The sequence below is a fragment of the Rhinoraja longicauda genome, chromosome 9 (assembly GCF_053455715.1).
Source record: "Rhinoraja longicauda isolate Sanriku21f chromosome 9, sRhiLon1.1, whole genome shotgun sequence".
Classification (NCBI taxonomy): Eukaryota; Metazoa; Chordata; class Chondrichthyes; order Rajiformes; family Arhynchobatidae; genus Rhinoraja; species Rhinoraja longicauda.
Window position 1 is genome coordinate 35,269,092 of NC_135961.1, and position 20,730 is coordinate 35,289,821.

At 43.6% G+C, this 20,730-nt stretch overlaps 2 protein-coding genes across 7 annotated transcripts in view; both read right to left on the bottom strand.

Annotated features, from left to right (window-relative positions):
• acat2 (acetyl-CoA acetyltransferase 2) overlaps positions 1-7,582 on the bottom strand; it is a 24,713-nt gene extending 17,131 nt beyond the window's left edge. Inside the window, exon 1 of the mRNA XM_078405110.1 lies at positions 7,453-7,582. Coding sequence (XP_078261236.1) covers positions 7,453-7,504 — 52 coding nt within the window. The 5' untranslated portion in view covers positions 7,505-7,582. The remainder of the gene's footprint in view (positions 1-7,452) is intronic.
• Positions 7,583-14,963: 7,381 nt separating this feature from the next.
• wtap (WT1 associated protein) overlaps positions 14,964-20,730 on the bottom strand; it is a 43,290-nt gene continuing 37,523 nt past the window's right edge. For all 6 annotated transcript variants that reach the window (XM_078405111.1, XM_078405117.1, XM_078405114.1 and 3 more), the window contains one exon: positions 14,964-16,273. In XM_078405111.1, coding sequence (XP_078261237.1) covers positions 15,669-16,273 — 605 coding nt within the window. In that variant the 3' untranslated portion in view covers positions 14,964-15,668. The remainder of the gene's footprint in view (positions 16,274-20,730) is intronic.

A 20,730-nucleotide genomic window follows, 5' to 3' on the forward strand; every position in this document is an offset into this window, starting at 1 on the left:
TTAGAGGGATATGGATCATGCGCAGGCAGATGGGATCAGTTTAATCATGATTAGCATACACATAAGGTGAGAGAGGAAAGATTTAATAGGAATCTGCAGGACAACTTTTTCCACACAGAGGGTGGTGTGTACATGGAACAAGTTGCCAGAGGATGTAGTTGAGACAAGTACTATGACAACATTTAAAAGACATTTGGGGGGGGGAGAAGGGAAAGACATTGTGGCCTTCCATCACAGTGAGGAGAGAGAGGACTGGAGGAGACTCACTGTGATGGATGTTTCTTTGATGGATGTTTCTTTTTTTGTGTGTTTTTGGGGTTGGGTAATTTTAATGCCTATTTAATGCTTTTATTGTTGGACTGTGTTTTGGGGGTTTTGGGGTTGTGTAATTTTAATGCCTATTTAATGCTTTTATTGTTGGACTGTGTTTTGGGGGTTTTGGGGTTGTGTAATTTGAATGCCTATTTAATGCTTTTATTGTTGGACTGTGGGTGACCGAATTTCGTCCAATATTGGATGACAAATAAAGCTATCTTGATCTTGATCTTGAGATCTTGATCTTGAAAGGACAAGCAAGGTTTAGAGGGATATGGGCCAAACGTGGGCAGGTGGTACCAGTGTAGATGGGGCAGCAAGTCAATGACAATCGAGGGTAAAACATTGCAGTTTTATGTTTCATGTTTGTTGGTTTCTCCAATTAGTTCCAACACTGGTATCTAACTGACAATGTGGAAAATTACCCATTTCACTAAAACAGAGAGCAATCCAATTCAACTGCCCAACCAGTCAACTCCCAAATCATCAGCAATGTGATGGCAAGTGGCAACAGCTATGCCATCCAGCAGAACATGTTCGCCAGTAATTAGCCACCAATGCCCAGTTTGGCCAGTCATTTTTAGATATCACAGAAAAAGACACAAAGTACTGGAGTAACTCAGAGGGTCAGGCAGCATCTCTGGAGAACATGGATAGGTGATGTTTTGGGTCGGGACCCTTATTCACGGGTCCTATCCAAGTTCTCCACAAATGCTGCCTGCCCTGCGAAGTTACTCCAGCAATTTGTGCCTTTTTTTGTAAACAAGATCTGCAGTTCCTTGATAAACACATCAGTTCCTTGTTTCTCCAGTTGTTACAGCCTACGTCTAGAGATGAGGCAAGTGGGAAGGCAGGTTTTTCACCTGAGGAGAGATGAGGCAGACTGGTTTTGAACTGTCTTCCTCACCTGTATCCACCTTTTCCTTGCTAGGCTTTGCCTCAACCCTTAACATTGTTTCTAATCTCACCCCCCATTCCATCAGACTGCGAATGTCCCGATCCAAAACATCATATGCCCATTCCCTTCACAGATGCTGCACATATATATTAAGAATGGTCGTGCTAATTGGTCTGATATTTATAAGAATTAGGGGAGGGATTCTGTACAATGCCAAGAAATTCTGACAGGACTGGACAAATTAGAAGGAGGAAGGGGAAGGACCCAACCCAAAACATTTTAGTTTAACTTAGAGATACAGCGCGGAAACAGGCCCTACGGCCCACCGAATCCGCGCCGACCAGCGATCCCCACGCATTAACACTATCCTACACACACTAGGGACAATTTGCATACACCAAGCCAATTAACCTACACACCTGTACGTCTTTGGAGTGTGGGAGGAAACCGAAGATCTTGGAGAAAACCCACGCGGTCACGGGGAGAACGTACAATCTCCGTACAGACAGCACCCATAGTCGGGATCGAACCCGGGACTCTGGCGCTGCAAGTGCTGTAAGGCAGCAACTCTACCACTGCGCCACCGTGGCCACCCACTTTCTGTCTATTTCCCTCCAGAGATGTCGTCTGACCCAGTGAGTTCCTCCAGCAGTAAAATGGAGATACAAGCAACTGCAGATGCTGGAATCAGAAGCAAACCATAAAGTGCTGGAGAAACAGCACGTCAGGCAGCATCTGAGGAGGAAATGGACAGGTGACATTAAAGTTCAGGAGATTTTTTTCAGAGTTTTTCCAGCAGTTTTTTTTCAAGAGTCAAGAATGATTAACTGTTCTCCAGAAATGCTGCTTGACCTGTTGAGTTACTTTGTGTCATTTTATCTTTAATTGACATTGGAACTGACAACATAACAATCAGGCATGTGAGTGAGGACAAAAAAAAAGAGGAAGTGCCAAGCGCTTGCGTACAAAGGGGGTCAAAAAATTGGAGACATTTTGAATATTTACACAAATAATTACCAGTTTCAAGGCTCTTTTAGTGCATTTCAAAGTAAAAACAGAGTACAAAATAATGTGAATATATCACTGTACACTAATAACATTCAAGTAAATTCGCACATTAATTGATAATCAACCCAAAAAGGTGGTAATTGGCTTTTCTGCTGTTTTATATATTAACCTCAGTTTTAAATGGCCTCCCCTTTATTCTAAGACTGTGGCCCCTGGTTCTGGACTCCCCCAATATTGGGAACATTTTTCCTGCATCAAGCTTGTCCAGTCCTTTTATAATTTTATATGTCTCAATAAGATCCTCTCTCATCCTTCCAGTGAATATAAGCCTAGTCTTTTCAATCTTTCCTCATATGACAGTCCCGCCATCCCAGGGATCAATCTCGTGAACCTACGCTGCACTGCCTCAATTACAAGGATGTCCTTCCTCAAATTAGGAGACCAAAATTGTACACAATACTCCAGATATGGTCTTACCAGGGCCCTATACAACTGCAGAAGAACCTCTTTACTCCTATACTGAAATCCTCTTTTTATGAAGGCCAACATGCCATGCCATCAGCTTTCTTCATTGCCTGCTGTACCTGCACGCCAACTTTCAGTGACTGGTGTACAAGGACACCCAGGTCTTGCTGCACTTCCCCCTTACCTAACCTGACACCATTGAGATAATAATCTGCCTCCTTGCTTTTGCCGCCAAAGTGGATAACCTCACATTTATCTACATTATACTGCACCTGCCACGCATCTGCCCACTCACTCAACATGTCCAGATCACCCTGCAGCCTCCTAACATCCTCTTCGCAGTTCACACTGCCACCCATCATCCAAATCATTAATATATATTGTAAATAGTTGCAGCCCCAACACCGAGCCTTGCGGCACTCCACTCGCCTCTGCCTACCATTCTGAAAAGGACCCTTTTTACTCCTAATCTTTGCTTCCTGTCTGCCAACCAATTCTCTATCCATGTCAACACCCTACCCCCAATACCATGTGCTCTAATTTTGCTCACCAATCTCCCGTGTGGGACCTTATCAAAGGATTTCTGAAAGTCTAGATACACTACATCCACTGGCTCCCCTTCATCCATTTTACTTGTCACATCCTCAAAAAATTCCAGAAGATTAGTTAAGCATGATTTCCCTTTCATAAATCCATGCTGACTTGGACTTATCCTTTTACTGCTATCCAAATGCACCGTTATTACCTCTTTAATAATTGACTCCAGCATCTTAAGGATAGCGGAGTCAGGGGGTATGGGGAGAAGGCAGGAACGGGGTACTGATTGAGAATAACATAACATAACATAACATAACAACACTTTATTGTCACTCGGCACAACACCGAGCGAAATTTCAGCAGTCACACAAAATACAGCAAAAAGAAAAGAACACAGGACACCCGACCCCAACACAAACATCCATCACAGTGACTCCAAACACCCCCTCACTGTGATGGAGGCAACAAAACTTCCCCTCTCTTCCCCCCGCACCCACGGACAGGCAGCTCGACCCCTACCAAGGCAAACGACACGCACAGCCCCCGCAAGGGGATGGAAGGCCCCCCGGCCGAGCCGCCCCGGGCACCGAAACGTCCCGCGGCCACACCGGGCGATGTTAAGTCCAACGGCCGAGCCGCACCGGGCACTGAAACGTCCCGCGGCCGAACAGCGCTGACGATGTTAAGTCCAGCGGCCAAGCCGCACCGGGCACTGAAACGTCCCGCGGCCACACCGGGCGATGTTAAGTCCAGCGGCCAAGCCGCACCGGGCATTGAAACGTCCCGCGGCCGAGCCGCACCGGGCACTGAAACGTCCCGCGGCCACACCGGGCACTGAAACGTCCCGCGGCCACACCGGGCGATGTTAAGTCCAGCGGCCGAGCCGCACCGGGCACTGAAACGTCCCGCGGCCGAGCCGCACCGGGCACTGAAACGTCCCGCGGCCACACCGGGCACTGAAACGTCCCGCGGCCACACCGGGCGATGTTAAGTCCAACGGCCGAGCCGCACCGGGCACTGAAACGTCCCGCGGCCGAGCCGCACCGGGCACTGAAACGTCCCGCGGCCGCACCGGGCGATGTTAAGTCCAGCGGCCGAGCCGCACCGGGCACTGAAACGTCCCGTGGTCGAGCTGCGCCGGCAATGTTAAGGCCCGCAGCCGAGCCGCACCGGGCACTGAAACGTCCCGCAGCCGAGCTGCGCCGGCAATGTTAAGGCCCGCAGCCGAGCCGCGCCCCGGGGAAGAGACCTAATAAAATAAAGGTTTCCCCCCGCCCCACCCCCCCACCCCACCCCACACCCCCACCACACACCCCCACCACACATACACAGCCAAAAACAGAAACAAAAACCATCCCAACACCGACACAAACAAAAAAAAAGAAAAAAAAGACAACAGACTGCCAGAGAGCCGCAGCCGTTAGGCGCAGCCAACTCCTCCCATCAGCCATGATCACATTGAATGGCGGTGCTGGCTCGAAGGGCCGAATGGCCTCCTCCTGCACCTATTGTCTATCTTCCCCACCACCGATGTCAGGCTAACTGGTCTGTAATTTCCCATTTTCTTTCTTGCTCCTTTCTTGAAAGGTGGGATAACATTAACTATCCTCCAATCCACAGGAACTGATCCTGAATCTATTGAACATTGGAAAATGATCACCAATGCGTCCACTATTTCTAGAGCCACCTCCCTGAGTACCCTGGGATGCAGACCATCAGACCCTGGGGATTTATCAACCTTCAGTCCCATCAGTCTACCCAATACTATTTCTCGCCTAATGCAAATTTCTTTCAGTTCCTCTATCCCCCTAGATCCTCTGTCCTCTAGTATATCTGGGAGATTGTTTGTGTCTTCCTTAGTGAAGACAGATCCGAAGTACCTGTTCAACTCTTCTGCCATTTCCTTGTTACCCATAATAATTTCACCCGCGTCTGCCTTCAACGGACCCACATTTATCTTTGCTAATCTTTTTCTCTTAACTTTTACTGTCCTTCTTTATATTCTTGGCCAGCTTCCCCTCGTACTTCATCTTTTCAGCCTGTATTGCCCGTTTTGGTACCTTCTGTTGTCCTTTGAAAGTTTCCCAATCCTCTGGCTTCCTGCTACTCTTTGCTGTGTTATACATCTTTTCTTTTAGTTTTATTCCATCCCTAACTTCCCTTGTCAGCCACGGTTGTCTCCTACTCTCCTTAGAATCCTTCTTCCGCTTTGGAATTAAATGATCCTGCATCTTCCGGATTATGCCCAGAAATTTCTGCCACTGCTGTTCCACCGTCATTCCTGCTAGGATCCCTTTCCAGTCGACCTTGGCCAGCTCCTCTCTCATGCCTTCATAGCCCCCTTTGTTCAACTGCAAAACTGACATTTCAGATTTAACCTTCTCCCTCTCAAATTGTAGATTAAAACTAATCATATTATGATCACTACCTGCAAGCGGCTCCTTTACCTCGAGTTTTCTTATCAAATCTGGTTCATTGGACAACACTAAATCCAGAATTGGCCTTTCTCTGGTAGGCTCCAGCACAAGCCGATCCAAGAATCCATCTCGGAGGCACTCTACAAACTCTTTCTTGGGGCCAGAACCAACCTGATTTTCCCAGTCTACCTGCATATTGAAATCCCGCATCACCACAGTGGCATTACCTTTGTTACATGCCAGCTTTAACTCCTGCTGCAACTTACACCTTACAACTGAGCTACTATTTGGGAGGTCTGCAGACAACTCCAATTAGCGTCCTCTTACCTTTACAATTCCTCAACTCTATCCACAGTGACTCTACCTCGTCAGTCCCTATGTCACCCCTCGCAAGGGACTGAATTTCGTCCCTCACCAAGAGAGCTACCCCACCTCCTCTGCCCACCTGCCTGTCCTTTCTATAGGATGTATAACCCTGAATATTAAGTTCCCAGGCCCGATCCTCCTGCAGCCAAGTCTCTGTAATCCCCAGTCATATCTACCAATCTCTAACTGAGCCTCAAGCTCATCTACTTTACTTCTTATACTTTGCGCATTCATATACAATATTTTTAATTCCTTACTCATCTCACCTTTCACATAACATTCTGTAAACACAATACTCATAGATAACATATAATAAACAAAAAAAATCAATGTTTTACTAACTGCATTACTAGTGCAAACAAAAAAGACTGATAGCCTTTTACTTTTATAGGTACAGGACGTTCCGGACAGCTGCAGAGGCAAAGTACAAGGGGTCACACCACGTAGGAATAAAACAAGATATTTCGTCACTTAGAGGATGGTGAATCTGTGGAACTCTACGACAGAGGGATGCAGAAGACAAATTGTTGAACATATTTCATGGAGTTGCACATTGTTCTTGAGGTCGCTGGAAGAAGGGAGAGGACTAGAAGGGAGAAAGTTAGAAGGGGGAGGGCTGAGTTTGCGTTTAGTTTATTGTCACGTGTACCGAGATACAATTATAAGGTTTTTGTTGTGTGCTAACCGGTCGGAGGAAAGATAATACATGATTACAATCGAGCCATAGTCTAGATGTATGATAAAGAGCATAACGTTCAGGGCAAGTTAAAGTCCAGTAAAGTCCGATTAAAGACAGTCCGAGAGGGAGATGGCTGAATGTGGATGGTCTGCCATGAATGTAGTGAGTGGAGGAGCGGTAGCCTTGATCTGCATTCCAGGCTGTTCTCGTGATCAGTCCCCGTGCAGGTTAACAGGACGGCTCCCGCAGTGGGTGCAGACGCCACACCGCGGCCGCTCCAGCAGAGCCCGGGTGCGGCGGCACCGCGTTGGGTGCAGACGCTGCAGTGGATGCCGGCACCGCGGCCGCTCCAACAGAGTCCGAGGGTGGCGGCACCGCGTTTGGTGCAGATGCCCCCAGCAGGCTGGAGAACACAGCCAATCACTGCACAGCCGCGCCGCCGGTCAGCCAATCACTGCACAGCCGCGCCGCCAGTCAGCCAATGACGGCACAGCCGCGCCGACCGTCAGCCAATCACTCTCAGCCATTCTCAATCACAGTCAGCCAATCACCGCACAGCCGCGCCGCCGGTCAGCCAATCACCGCACAGCCGCGCCGCCGGTCGAGCGATCATTCGAGACGTGTCGCGAGCTGTGATTGGCCGAGGCCGAGGCTTAGGCTGCGCTGGGCCCGGGCGCGAGCTCCTCGGCTCGAGCCGGCCAGCCGTTGGTCCGCGGGACGGAGCGACCGCGGGCCCGCAACCGCCGCCGATCCCCCCACTTTCTTACCGATGGGGCTGCGCACGGCAGCAACGATCACTACAGCGTCCAGCTGGTTCATAGTGCGGAGGCAGAGTGGGAGAGGGCGGCTCGATACACGTCTCCACCCCCGATCCAACCTCCGTGCCCGGCCCCGCCCCCAGCGGGTGAACACCGCCCACCCCGGCGCTGACCCCGCCCCCAGCAGGTGAACACCGCCCACCCCGGCGCTGACCCCGCCCCCGACTGTCGCTACAGCCTTTCTGCGGCTGCAAGGATCGAGATTGTTTAATTGCCCTCTGCATCGGAAGCACTGTTCCCTAAAATTCTTACGTAGGTCATAAATGATAGTAGAATGAGGCCATGCGGCCCATCGCCTACTCCGCCATGGCTGATCTATCTCCCTCCCAAACCCATTCTCCTCCCTTAACCTCTGACACCTGCACTAAACAAGAATCTATCTCTGCCTTAAAAATATCCAGACTTTGCCTCCACAGCCTTCTGTGGTAAAGAATTTCTTAGATTCACCACCCTCTGACCAAATACATTTCTCCTCATCTCAATCCTGCGATACAACCAGTCAATATGTTCTCTACCATACTGTAGTAGATCAATAGAGTATTCAATCTTCTGAGGAAGTGGAGGTGTTGATGAGCTTTCTTTGTATTTGCATCAATTTAATGGGCCCAGGACAGATCTTCAGAGATAGGCATGCCCAGGAACTCGAAGCTGCTTGCTCTCTCCCACATCACCCTCCGATGAAGACAGGTTAATTGATATCTGGTTGTCCACTTCTGAAATAAGCAGATTTTTTGACAACTTTGAGAGCAAGATTGTTGTTCGGGCACTATTCAATTTGGAACTCTTACGCCTCAATCACTGACACCCGCCACATCACCTGGGGATCTGTGCACTGAACCCCACCCATAGCACCTATGGATCCTGGCACTGACACACACCACAGCCGAGGATCCCTGTACCTGTCAGCTCTGGCAATGTTGTTGAGATGGGGAACAAACAAATTCAGAGAGTAAATGGCTTCAGGTCATTGTGAACGGTGGTCGTAAAACCTTGTTTGTGTGTTAGCCAGTCAAATCATGCTGTGCATGAAAACTATATGGCCATACACAGTTAATACATTGAGAAAAATATAATGCAGAATATAGTGTTACAGCATTATAGCATTACAATTATAAAGAAAATGCTAATAAAAAAATGCAAGGGCCACAATGAGATAGATCGGAACTATACCCTTAGCTAATAAGAGGACTGTTCAGTAGTCGGATAATGGTGGGGAAAAATTTGTTGGTACTTGCTTTTCAAGCTTTTGTGACTTCTGCCCAGTGATAGGGAAGAATGACTGGGGCGTGAAGTGTAGAAGGGGTCAATGAGGGAGGAGGAAGGGAGGCTAGTCTGTGTGATGGACTGGGCTACATCCACAACTGCAATGTCTTGCGGTCTTCGGCAGAGCTATTGCCAAATCAAGCTGTTTTCTCATTCTTATGTTGGCTCAGTTTTCTCTAACATCACCTGCTGGCATTTCTCAGTTCTCAGTTTTACATTCCTTTGTATTTCCTTTCTCTCTAACTGCCTTAATTAACTTCTCAACCAGATAACTTTCTGTTTATCATCACAGCAACCCTGTCATCACCATGTTGAAGATATTCCTTTGTCCTACCCATCCCTCTTTTACTCACTCTGCAACTATGTTCTCTTTCTTTCTCAGTGCTTGCCTTTCCTTATCGATTTCTTGGTTCTTCTTTGTCAAATTCAGTAATGCTCCCAATCACAAGGCCTACTAGTATTTCGGACTTTATAAGACCCTTTAGATTTAGCACCATCTTTAATTTCTCTTGTCAGCCCTGATCACTTCTACTGTTAGATAGACCCAAAGTGCTGGAGAAACTCAGCCGGTCAGACAGCATGTCTGGAGAAAAAAGATGGGTGATGTTTCAGGTCGGGACCCTTCTTCAGATGGAGACCCGAAACATCACCCATCCTTTTTCTCCAGAGATGCTGCCTAACCGGCTGAGTTACTCCAGCACTTTGTGTCTATCTTTGGTATAAACCAGCATCTGCAGTTCTTTGTTTCTTCACTTCTACTGTTTATCTGATTTACCCTAGTTCTGCATTGAACTTACTTTTAAATTCATAATCCATTTCTGATCTCTTTTTCCAAACGCTGTTTGACAAAAAAATGGTCAAAACAAGATCCAATATAGCCTTTTTCTTTAATGTAGAGAAGTAACATAAAAATTCCATGAATTAACCTTCCATCTTATTCCAGCAAATTCAATTTGTGCAGGCTATATATATGCAAGTTATCATCTTCAATGTTTAGTATGTTACCCCCCATTATTCCAACCTCTAATTCCAGTTTATGTCACACCAATCACAACTAATATTCGGTTGCCTTTCAATAACTTATTCCTATATTTTCTGCCCTAATCTTAATAAATCCATCTTAACTCTATGCCATGATCTGTTACTCCAAGATAATTTCTCACCAATGTTTTCCCCTTCAGTTTTATCACCTTTCACATCAAATAAAACAAACATTAGTTTTAAAAAAAGAGAATGTTTCTCTCCTTGTAAGGATATGTGGATGTCAATGTCATCATCAGTCAGAAACTTTATAGGAACATCCACATAAACACAAGGAACTGCAGATGCTGGAATCTTGGCCAAAAACAAATTACTGGAGGAAATGTAGACGGTTGATGATTATGGTTGGGACACTTCTTCAGACATCCACATCAATACGCTGGCCACAAAAACAGGTAAAAAGATGGGCTAATCTGAAGCAAGTGGCTCACCTCTTGAAACCCAGTACCCTTCCACCATCTAGATGCCACAATTCAGAAGGTTCCCCATTTGACCAATGAACGCAGCTCAAACAACATTTGAGAAGGTGGGAAAGGAAAGGTTGAGAGGGATATAGACAAACACAGGCGAATGCGATTTTCAAGGATGGAGCACGAGTTGGGCCAAAGGGCCTGTTTCCTTGCCGTGTCACTCTATTGCCACCATTCAGAGCAAATCATTTCTCTTCATTGGCATCACATCCACCAGTCAAAACATGCACTTCAGCACCACGGTATGTGCATTGTGGTTAGTTGTCAGGGCTACAATGACTATACTTTACAAATGCACAACTCCTACTTTAGGCAGTGGGTGCATGGCAACACCATCACCCGCAGTTCCTCAAGCGCAGACCAATATGACTCAGAAATAAATCCCTGCTCCTTCATTATCGCTGGATCCAAACCCTGGAACACCCCCTCAACAACATTGTGGAAACACCTTCAGCAGCAGGATTAAGGTGGTGCAAGGTGGGGCCTCACCATCACAATCTCTGTTTAATTAGGAACGTGTTGTCATTGCCCATAAAATCCAAATTGATAATGGTACATGCCAAAAAGTCATACATTTGTGACATATTCCAATATGTATACTTAATAACAGATGACAGCCATATAGTTCATTCTGTTCCATTGTTTTAAACATCAGTCGTTGTAACTGCATGCTTCCTCCTTACCAACCCAACATTGAATTTGGTCGTGCAATCACTATTAGGTAAATGTTATACTGTCTCAAAATAAATATATCTATCTGTGACAGAGATTGAAAGAACCAACAAGGGTATCTTGGCGGCAACTTTTTCAGAGGGGGGCGAGTACGAAGAACATGTTACCAGAGGAAGTGGTAGAGGTGGGTCCAATTACAATGTTTAACAGATATTTGGACAGTTACATGGATCGGAATAGTTTAGATGATTATGGACCAAATGCAGGCAAATGGGACTAGCTCAGTTAGGGAACTTGATCAGCATGGACAAGCTGGGCCAAATGGCCTGTATCCATACTATATAACTCTTACCACTCTAATGATCTTCCTTTCTTCAAAAGGGGATGTCCACTCACCCTCAGCAAATGAAGTGCCCATGCAGCAAGACATAGATAACTTTTCGGCGTGGGCTGATAAGTGCAAGAAGCATTCATACAATAAAGGCACCATACAATGACCACCTTCAACTAGACTCCGATCATCCATCAAAACAATTGCAATTACCAAGTTCACCATTCCATTTTGGGAGCCAATATTGATCAGAAACTCAATTAACAAGCTATATGAGCAGTTCACAACACTCAAAAGCGTTTCTAGCATCTACAAAGCACACATCTGGTAAATGAAGGAATACCTTTCACTTGTCTGGATGAATGCAGCTCACACAACACTCAAGAAGCTCATCGCTGTGGACGGCTTGATTGTAATCATGTATAGACTTTTCTTTGACTGGATAGCACACAAACAAAAGCTTTTATTGTACCTTGGTACACATGACAATAATAAACTGAACTAAACCCATTTTGATGAAGCAACATTAAACTTTTACTCCCTCTCCCACTGCACTGTTATCGATCCGCAAAATATATTCTAGGGCTATGCTCACAGCACCTGCCAAATCAGCAACTATTCCATGTCAGTGTGCAGGTGCCTGGGATCACCATCGCCTGCACGCTTTTCTCCAGTTGGAAACCACTGAGAAATAACAAGGAACTGTAGATTCCACCAGTGTGACTTGGAAATAAATAATCTTTCCCTAATTTTCGCTGATTTTTAACCTGGAACCCTCCCAAAGAGGGCGGCGGTACTTGACGACTCTTTCTGTGCTCACACAAAAGAGTATCTACTAACATGCTCTACTCCTTTAAATCTCATTTCCACCTTCAAATCTAGCCCCTTTGCTCAACCTATTGCACTCAAGTTTAGCCTGATTGTATTTATGTAGTGTTATCTGATCTGACTGGATAGCAAAACAAAGTTTTCAACATACCTAGGTATCTCAGACATTAAACCTAAATGAAAGAAATACTGCAGTTCAAAAAAAGTACTCACCATCATCTTCTCAAAGGCAACTGGGAATATACGTCCTGCTAGCAACACCCAAGTTCCAAAACAAAATAAATAACAATAGACAATCAAGCATTTCTTCATTTTGATTTTAGAGAAGTCAGAATCATACAACATGGAAACAGGCTCTTCGGCCCACCGAATCTGTACCCACCACTGAACACCCTATTTACACTAGGTTTAGAGGGATATGGGCTAAACACAAACTGATCTAGCTCAGACATCTTGGTAGACAAGCACAAATTGGGCCAGAGGGCGTGTTTCTATGCTGTATAACTCTAGTAAGACTTTAATCCAGTAGACCGCTGGATAAACTGGTAAACTGCTCTAGTAGACCGAGCGGTGGGCAGACCAAACTTTGGAAATGGCGCCAAAACAGGATGGCACCTGGATCGGTAAATATGCAAAAGAAAATTCACTGTGCAGTTGCACTTGTGACAAATAAAGTACCATTGAACCTGTTGTCTTCTCCACTTCCTTATTAACTTCCCCCAGATTCTAACGCTCACCTCCACTGTGGAGAAATTTACAGCAACAATTAACCAACCAATTTGCACAACCTCATGATGTTGGAAGAAACCAATCTGGGTGAAACCCATGCAGTCACAGGAAAAACATACAAACTCTATACAGACAACAGTTCCATCTGCAACATCACAATGTTGCACTAAAAGTACAGTAAAGGAACAAGAAAATAACTAAAGATATTAACAAGGATACATGGAATTTGACCTGAAATGGTCAACCAGATACCTCTCAATCACTTCATCAGTAGAAGTAGAATGATGTCATGCTCCTTTCCTTAAAATGAGTCAAATAGCTCAATGTTCCCGTAGAATCCTGTAGATACTATTTCTGTCTCCATGTGAACATAGAGAATGAAATTGATAGGCTGCCTAGTTCCATTTCATTTGCATCAGTGCACCGTCTTTGTAATTTCGTTCGCATCGTGGCTACAAAAATCACATTAAAGCAGTTAGATCATTTCAAAGTGATTGAACCAAAGAACAAATTGCCTTGATGCTTGAAAACCAGAATTTGAAAAAGAGAGTTCAAGGTTCTTGATTGGAATGTCTAAGATTTACAAAATGACCTTTAACACAAAAGAAAAATTGGCTGCTTGGACATGAGGAGTAATCAAGTTTTGACTGCCATCAAGAAAATCAATGCATTCATAACAAAAACCTACGTACATTCCATCCATACTGTGCCTTACAACCAATTGAGGGCAAAAACGATTTCTGGTCCATAAACCAATTAGAATGACAGGGGCATTTTTGACTTGAATAGGAACAGAAATAGACACTTTAGTCGTAAGCATGTCTGACCCATTTCCATATATCTAGGTTGCCTCTTATCTCACATCTTTAGTTGACAGATCTTATTCATCTCAAATCTTAAACTATAGGCCTAGAAGAAGTGTCATACACTGCTGCCACGGTCTGTGGTTGTGTGAAAGTGTGTCTTTATTTCACTCATTAGGTCTGGCTCAGATTATTAGACCATGGCTCTTAATGTCTGACTCCTAAACTAGCGGAAAACTATGTCAGTTCCCCTTTCTAACTGCAGATATTTAGCTATCACTTGAATCTTCTCTTGGTTGGTTTCAGTGGCACAAATCTCTAGAAACAAGGAGATAGAATGACAGAATTATAAGAGAGTATGATAGTTAAAACAGAAGGGTTGTTAAGTATTAATAATTAAACTTAAAAGGAGCCTAGGAGGATTTGGAAGCACGGGCATCATAAGTATCAAAGCTCATGTCGAGGATAAACATTAAGTCAGTCAGAGATAGACACAAAGTGCTGGAGTAACTCAGTGGGTCAGGCAGCATCTTTGGAGAAAAAGGATGGGTGATGTTTCGGGCCAGGGTCCTTCTTCAGACTAAGTCTGGAACGTCACCCATCCTTTTTCTCCAAAGATGCTGCCTGACCCACTGAGTTACTCCAGCACTTTGTGTCTATCTTTGGTATAAACGAGCATCTGCAGTTCTTCGTTTCTATATCAAGACAGTCAGGTTGGGTCACCGTTTGCGTACCAGTTTTAATTTCTGAAACAGTTAAAAGATGAGTCAAACAAACAGCAACACACGTATCAGTAGACAAGTCAAATAAGCCACAAGGAGCCTAATGCTGTCTAAAATGCCATTTTTCACATCATTCTGCAATCTAACCTTGAGGAGTTGTATTTCGTGACAACAGAACATGGAAAGTATGCTTCAAAGAATTTTAAAGAGCCGTGTATACTGCGGAGTAATGGGATTAATTAGGCACTCAATCACTGGCATAATGAGCTTAAAATATTTTTTTTCTGTGTCGTTCAATCGAAATTACAGACATATTGTGGCAATTTCCAATGTGCCAGTGTGTATCCAGGTTTGTATCTGGAGAAGTCCACAGATTTTCACGTTAAATCTACTGTTCGAAGAGGGTCAAAACAACAGAAATACAAGTCCTCCAAATTCCACATAAGTAGCTAGCAGTTAACACGGTAGAGGGCATTTGGTTTACCCCAAGCATGGCTAACCTAGAGAAGGAAAAGACATTTTAGCAGGAATTATGTATTAGTCTGAACCTGCAAGACCTTGTTCCATATATCACATCCGGCACAAATAACTCAATAGAGTGAAGTTCAAGATATAGGCTATTAAAAGACTTTATTAAGTTTGGTCAGTACAGGTGAGGGATTTCTGGGGATTTCACAGAATATGCATTACACAGGAAACAACTCTTGCCTAGAAACTGGGTAACAATATACACTAATTTTTTTTAAGCACAGCCATGTCACTGGGGATAATGCACACATATGGATGGTGTAAAATGTCACTGTAGTTAATACAAACTACACGAGACTTCCCAAACCTGAATATGCCAAGTACAACACCCAAACTTCCTTTGGAAAAGTAACTACTGCATTTGGCAAGCTAACATAATCATCACACACATTTGTGGTGCAACTTTTTCTTGTTGCAGGACTGTATAATGGGGTGGGGTAAAACGTCAATAACATTCCACTGGACTTCTAGATGTACCAGTCCCAGTTTTACACAATTTCTCCCCATGTTAAAGTTGTTATAATACATTTTATTCAGATTAAATCATATAAAAAAATAACTCGGGTCTACATGTATCAACATCGTTTCAGCAACAGCCAACGCAATTATGATGCTTTTAAAAAAATTAAACAGTAGCAACAGTTTTACAAGAAAGCAAAACACAAAAAGGCTGAACTTTTAACAGAAGTTACACACTACCTTTATCAGTCACCGGACAGCTGTCAGCCAAATGAAATTACACTATATAAAAAAGACTGCAGACAAAGCCCGTTAAATGTTACAAAACTGACCCCTGTGTGCTGACAGAGTCCAACCCATTCTGAACATGGCGGGAACCCATAGTTCTAGTACCTTTCACAAGAAGTGGTTTATCTTCCTGAGGGTCATTGATGGAGTCTGTGTCATTTGAGTGCTGTGTAAGAGAGTTCTCACTACCAGTAGGGGAGTCTACACTCTCATATCCAGGACCTAGCTGATACATGCTACTGCTGCCTGCTCGGTCCAGCCTTTCTTCACCGTGGTTTGAAAGTTTATTTCCACTCCCCGGAGATGATGAGAAATCATCCTCCGTGCTGCTTCCTTCGCGGTAGAGATTAGTCTTGTCTTGGTAAGCAGCCGCTGCTCTTCCTTGCGGGGATGAATCACCATTGGTTGGTCCATTGACGATTCGGTTGCAGTCTTTGCTAATGGTCTCCACCTGTGCAGAAGGCTCAAGGACTGGAGTCCTGCAGGTGCCATGGGGTAGCACCTGGTGATGCTGCTGTTGTCCTTGAAGCTGAGCCAACTGCTGGCGTGCCTCCTTCAGTTGCTGCTGCAGAACCATGATCGTACTTTGCATCCCTTCTACCTCCTCATCCAACTGGATAATGAAATCATTCAGCTCTACACAGGGAAAACAGAACAATTCAATAGAATCTTTTTCAAAATGAAAAACATCGGCATCAGACCGCCACACGTTTTAAAGAAACATTTTACACTTTTGAGCACAATTTACGTGCAAATAACCTCAAGTTCTACTGCTTTATCAAATCTGATCGTCAAATTACTATCCAGATACATTATATGTGCGCAATGGTATATAAAGACTTCCATATTATTTTCTATTAATATTTTTCTTCAAAAAAATTGCATTTTCCAGGCAGACCTCCCAACATTTGATTTTACAAATTTGTAACTTTGATGTCCAAAATTCAGAATTTTACATCAAAATGTGGCGCATAATGCAACTTTTCAGCAAAAAAAAAGGTATTCACGCTAAATGCGCATTCATGTGTGAAAAACTACTATTATTTCCAACAGTCTGTAGTTCCTGGACTACATGTACAATGTCAGGCCTATCATTATATTCTGCTATTTATAGAAAGGTTATTGAACAGAGATACTTTTTGCAACACATAGAAAAAATTGTTTTGTTTTGTTTTTTCTATTTTGCTTTTTCCTTACACATCCCAAATCTCTTGGTATTGAATAAAAGAACAATGGTCATAAAATGTATGACTAAGTTATGAAGAGTTGATATATGCGACTCGACTAAGCATACGGAAGTACTTGTTGAAGTAAATTCGCACATTAATTGATAATCAGCCCAAAAAGGTGGTAATTGGCTTTTCTGCTGTGTTTTATATTTTAACTCCTTCTTAATGAATTAATATAGTTATATAATCTTGCACTTAAATTTAATATTTACTCATTACAATTCCACCATTGATTTTCTGGCACTCTTGGTTCCAGAGCTTTGCTGGTTTATCCAGCCGTCCAAGGAAGTCAGCTATGGAGATAGATGTGCTGGCTCCAGCTGGGCTGGAGTTCCAGAGCTCCGGCCGCAGGTTGCAAATCTAATCCACCGATCGGCTGTGGAAGTCCTGATGAGGTCGAGATTGGCTGCCTTGCCCAGCATAGGTGCCACATTTTCGGGGAGACTTCCAGGGCGGGGGGATTTCTCGCGGAGCCCCTAGCGGCCGAATTGCCAAAATTGCAATTATCGACTGTTTTGCGGAAAAATGAGGCGAAATCGAAATGGCGGAAATGAAATAAGAAAGCGGAAACTTTCCGCCAAATTCGGAAGGGTTGGGTGTCCAGGGTTACAGGAAGCTGGAACATTTCTACATGTTTTGGCTTTGTGGCTCAATTGGTCATTAACACAGAATACCGTATCATCATACACGATTCTCTAGCCTCAGCATTTAAACAGATGTTTGTTGAAGTCTAAAGGAATTATAATATATCCCCAAAAAGTGTGGGTTTGTAGGTTAATTATACCTTTATAATTGTCCCTAGAATGCAAGGAATGCATGAGAAACTGGTGTGAATGGATTATCGGCGATCACATGGGTTTGGTGAGATGAAGGGCCAGTTTTTCATGCTGTATCTCCAGACTAAACTAAACTACGTAAAAAGGCTCCAGTTATTCACATGAAAATCAAAAGCTAAATCAAAGCTTCCTGCAATTTGTCTGCATCCTAAACAAATTATATTAACAGATGTTAGGGATAGGGTAGATCTACCTTCTCTCCTAAAAAGCTGCACATCTTTGAAGCCTCTCCGAAAACTTGTTTCAATGTGGAAAGGCAATTAGTAAACAAGAAATCAAATAGAATTGAATTATCTGATCCAAATTCTCGGTCCTTAAGGCCAAATGTTTCCATGGGCTAAATTTGGACTGCGTGTGGACTGCCCTTCTCAAGATTTCACACGACAATTTTCAGTGTTGCATGGAAGTGACATTATAAATAGTGATGTGAAATCCTACCTTACCAAGTGCACGATAACTGAATTTGCAACAGCATCAACTGGCTTTAACACCAGAAACAGGCATCTCCCCCCCTTACACCACTCCGATACCCATTCTATTCATCAAATAGTTCAAATCCTTTTATAAATCTGGACTTTTTCCTTGAATATTCTTTACTTAGCAAAACATTTTTCTTGGCTATTTTATTTATCCATGCTTTCTTCTATCACAGAAATTAAATAAAACTGAAATAAAATTAACATTAGACAATACAAACTGTTTATGTAGACTTGACACTTGATTTCTTCTTGGATTAACTCAAGCAAGAGTTCAAATAGTGTTGCAAAATTCTGGAGAAAACTTAACAAGTAGAACTCCAGTGCTCAAGAAAGTAATGACCAGTCGTGGCAAAATACATTACATTTTTGCATGAGTGCTCTTATGTAATGGATGAAGTAGCAGAAAATGGAGCTGAAAAATAGGTAACTGGCAGTGTTGAAGAGGCTGGTGGCATTTGAAGCAGAAAAGTAATTTGATCTAAATTCATGTATCCAAGGTGCTGAGGGAAACAAAGGTCAAAGTAGCCCAAACCTTGGTAAAATACATCTTAGTTTTAGTTTTTACTAAACCATCATTTTGTAAACTAAATTATTAAGAAGAGTAAACATAAGGAACTACAGATGCTGGAATCGTGAGGAAAAATCACAAAGTGCTAGAGTAACAGAGGATCGGGCTGCATCTGCAAAGAACATAGAGAGATGTTTCAGATGGGGATCCTTCTTCAGGCAGCTTGTAGGGTGGAGGGGAAAGCTGTGAGAGGTAGGGGGTGGGACAAAGCCCGGCAAATGATATGTGGATACAGGTGAGGGGTTGATTGGCAGATAGGTGTTAATTTGAACTGAATATCAGTTATCATATGGATGACAGAATCAGAATGGGGTTTATCTGACTGGAGAAAACTAGTGGAGCACCCCTGGGATTAGTTCTTGGCACTCAGTTATTTACTATCTATTAACAATCTGAAGGAGAGAGACGGAGTGCAAGGTATCCAAGCTTGCCAATGAAAAAACATAGGAGGGGGAAGTCACAAAGGTATTTGAACTATGCAACAGGATATAGATAGGCTGTCTGAGTGGGTAAAAACTTGGCAAATTGATTTTGATGTAGAAAAATGTGAGGTTGTACACTTCGCTAAGAAAAATCAAAAGGAAGACAGTTATCAAAATAGTTTGCAGAGGATTGAGGTTCAGAGCGATCAAAGTGTTCTTATGCATGATTCACAAAAGATAAACAGGCAAATGCAGTAAATAGTTAGTATGGTACATAGTCCTTTATTGCAGAGGCTTGGAGTTTAGAAATAGTATGTAGTTTTCTAGGTGTACAGGGTGTTGGTGAGACACTTGGAATCCTGTGCAGTTTTGGTCCCCTAATCCAAAAAAAGGGATACAGTCGCGTTGGAGGAAGTCTGAAAAAGATTCACAGCGCTAAATCCAGGAAGACAGTAGGAGAATGGTTCAGAAGTAAACAGACACAGATTAACTGTGATCATACTGAATGGCATGTTAGACCTGATAGCCAAAACTAGTGGCGTCTCCAGCCAAGATGTACTACAGCTACACTGGCATCATTTCATAAGCAGAATTAGGCCATTCGGTCCATTGTGTCGACCCCACCATTCAATCATAGCTGATCTATCTTTCCCTCTCAATCCCATTCTCCTGCCATCTCCCCGTAACCTTTGACACCCTTACTAATCACAAATCTATCAATCTCCGCTTTAAAAATACCCAATGATGGCCTCCACGGCCATCTGTACAAAATGAATTCCATGTTTTGGGGCATCTACCCAAAATGTGGAAAATTGTCGTGTTCACGAAAAGCAAGACAAATCCAATCCAGCTAATTACTCTCCTATCAATTACTCTCCAAAATGACAGAAGGTGTCAACAGCTGACCAGACTATCAGCTACAGAAATACTGTGACTGCAAGAGTAAGTTAGAGATAGGGTTCTGTAGTACGTGACTCACCCCAAGACCTTTCCACAATCTACAAATCACGAACGATGTGGTGAAACATTGCACTGTCCACTTGCTTTGATAATGCAGTTCCAACAATACTGTCTCTTTCTCTGGGAACTCTGGAATGAATAGTACATCAGAGAAATAGGCCCTTCTTCCTACAATGTCTGTATCGAACATGAGGCGTACTTAAACCAATCCCTTCTGTCTGCCTGTGTCCATCTGAAAGCCCTTAAAGAGTACTTTCATATCTACTTCCACCATCACCCTTGGTAGTGCATTCTCACTGCGCAAAAATATTGCCCTTCTTTAAAATTTCTTCCTCTGACCTTAAAGCTTTGGCCGCCAGTATTTGACATTACCACCCTGGAAAAAGGTCCTGAATATCTACCCTATCTATGCCTCACATTATCTTACAAACATCTCTTAGATGTTTCCCTCAGCCATTGATGCTCCAGAGAAAACAATCCAAGCTCACTCCCTCTATCACCAGCTTACCTTAGCTGGAGCAAGAAACATCCACAAAGTGTACTATAAGTATTCCACAATGCTATTTGAACAACAACTTCTCAATCTGCAACTCGGCCAC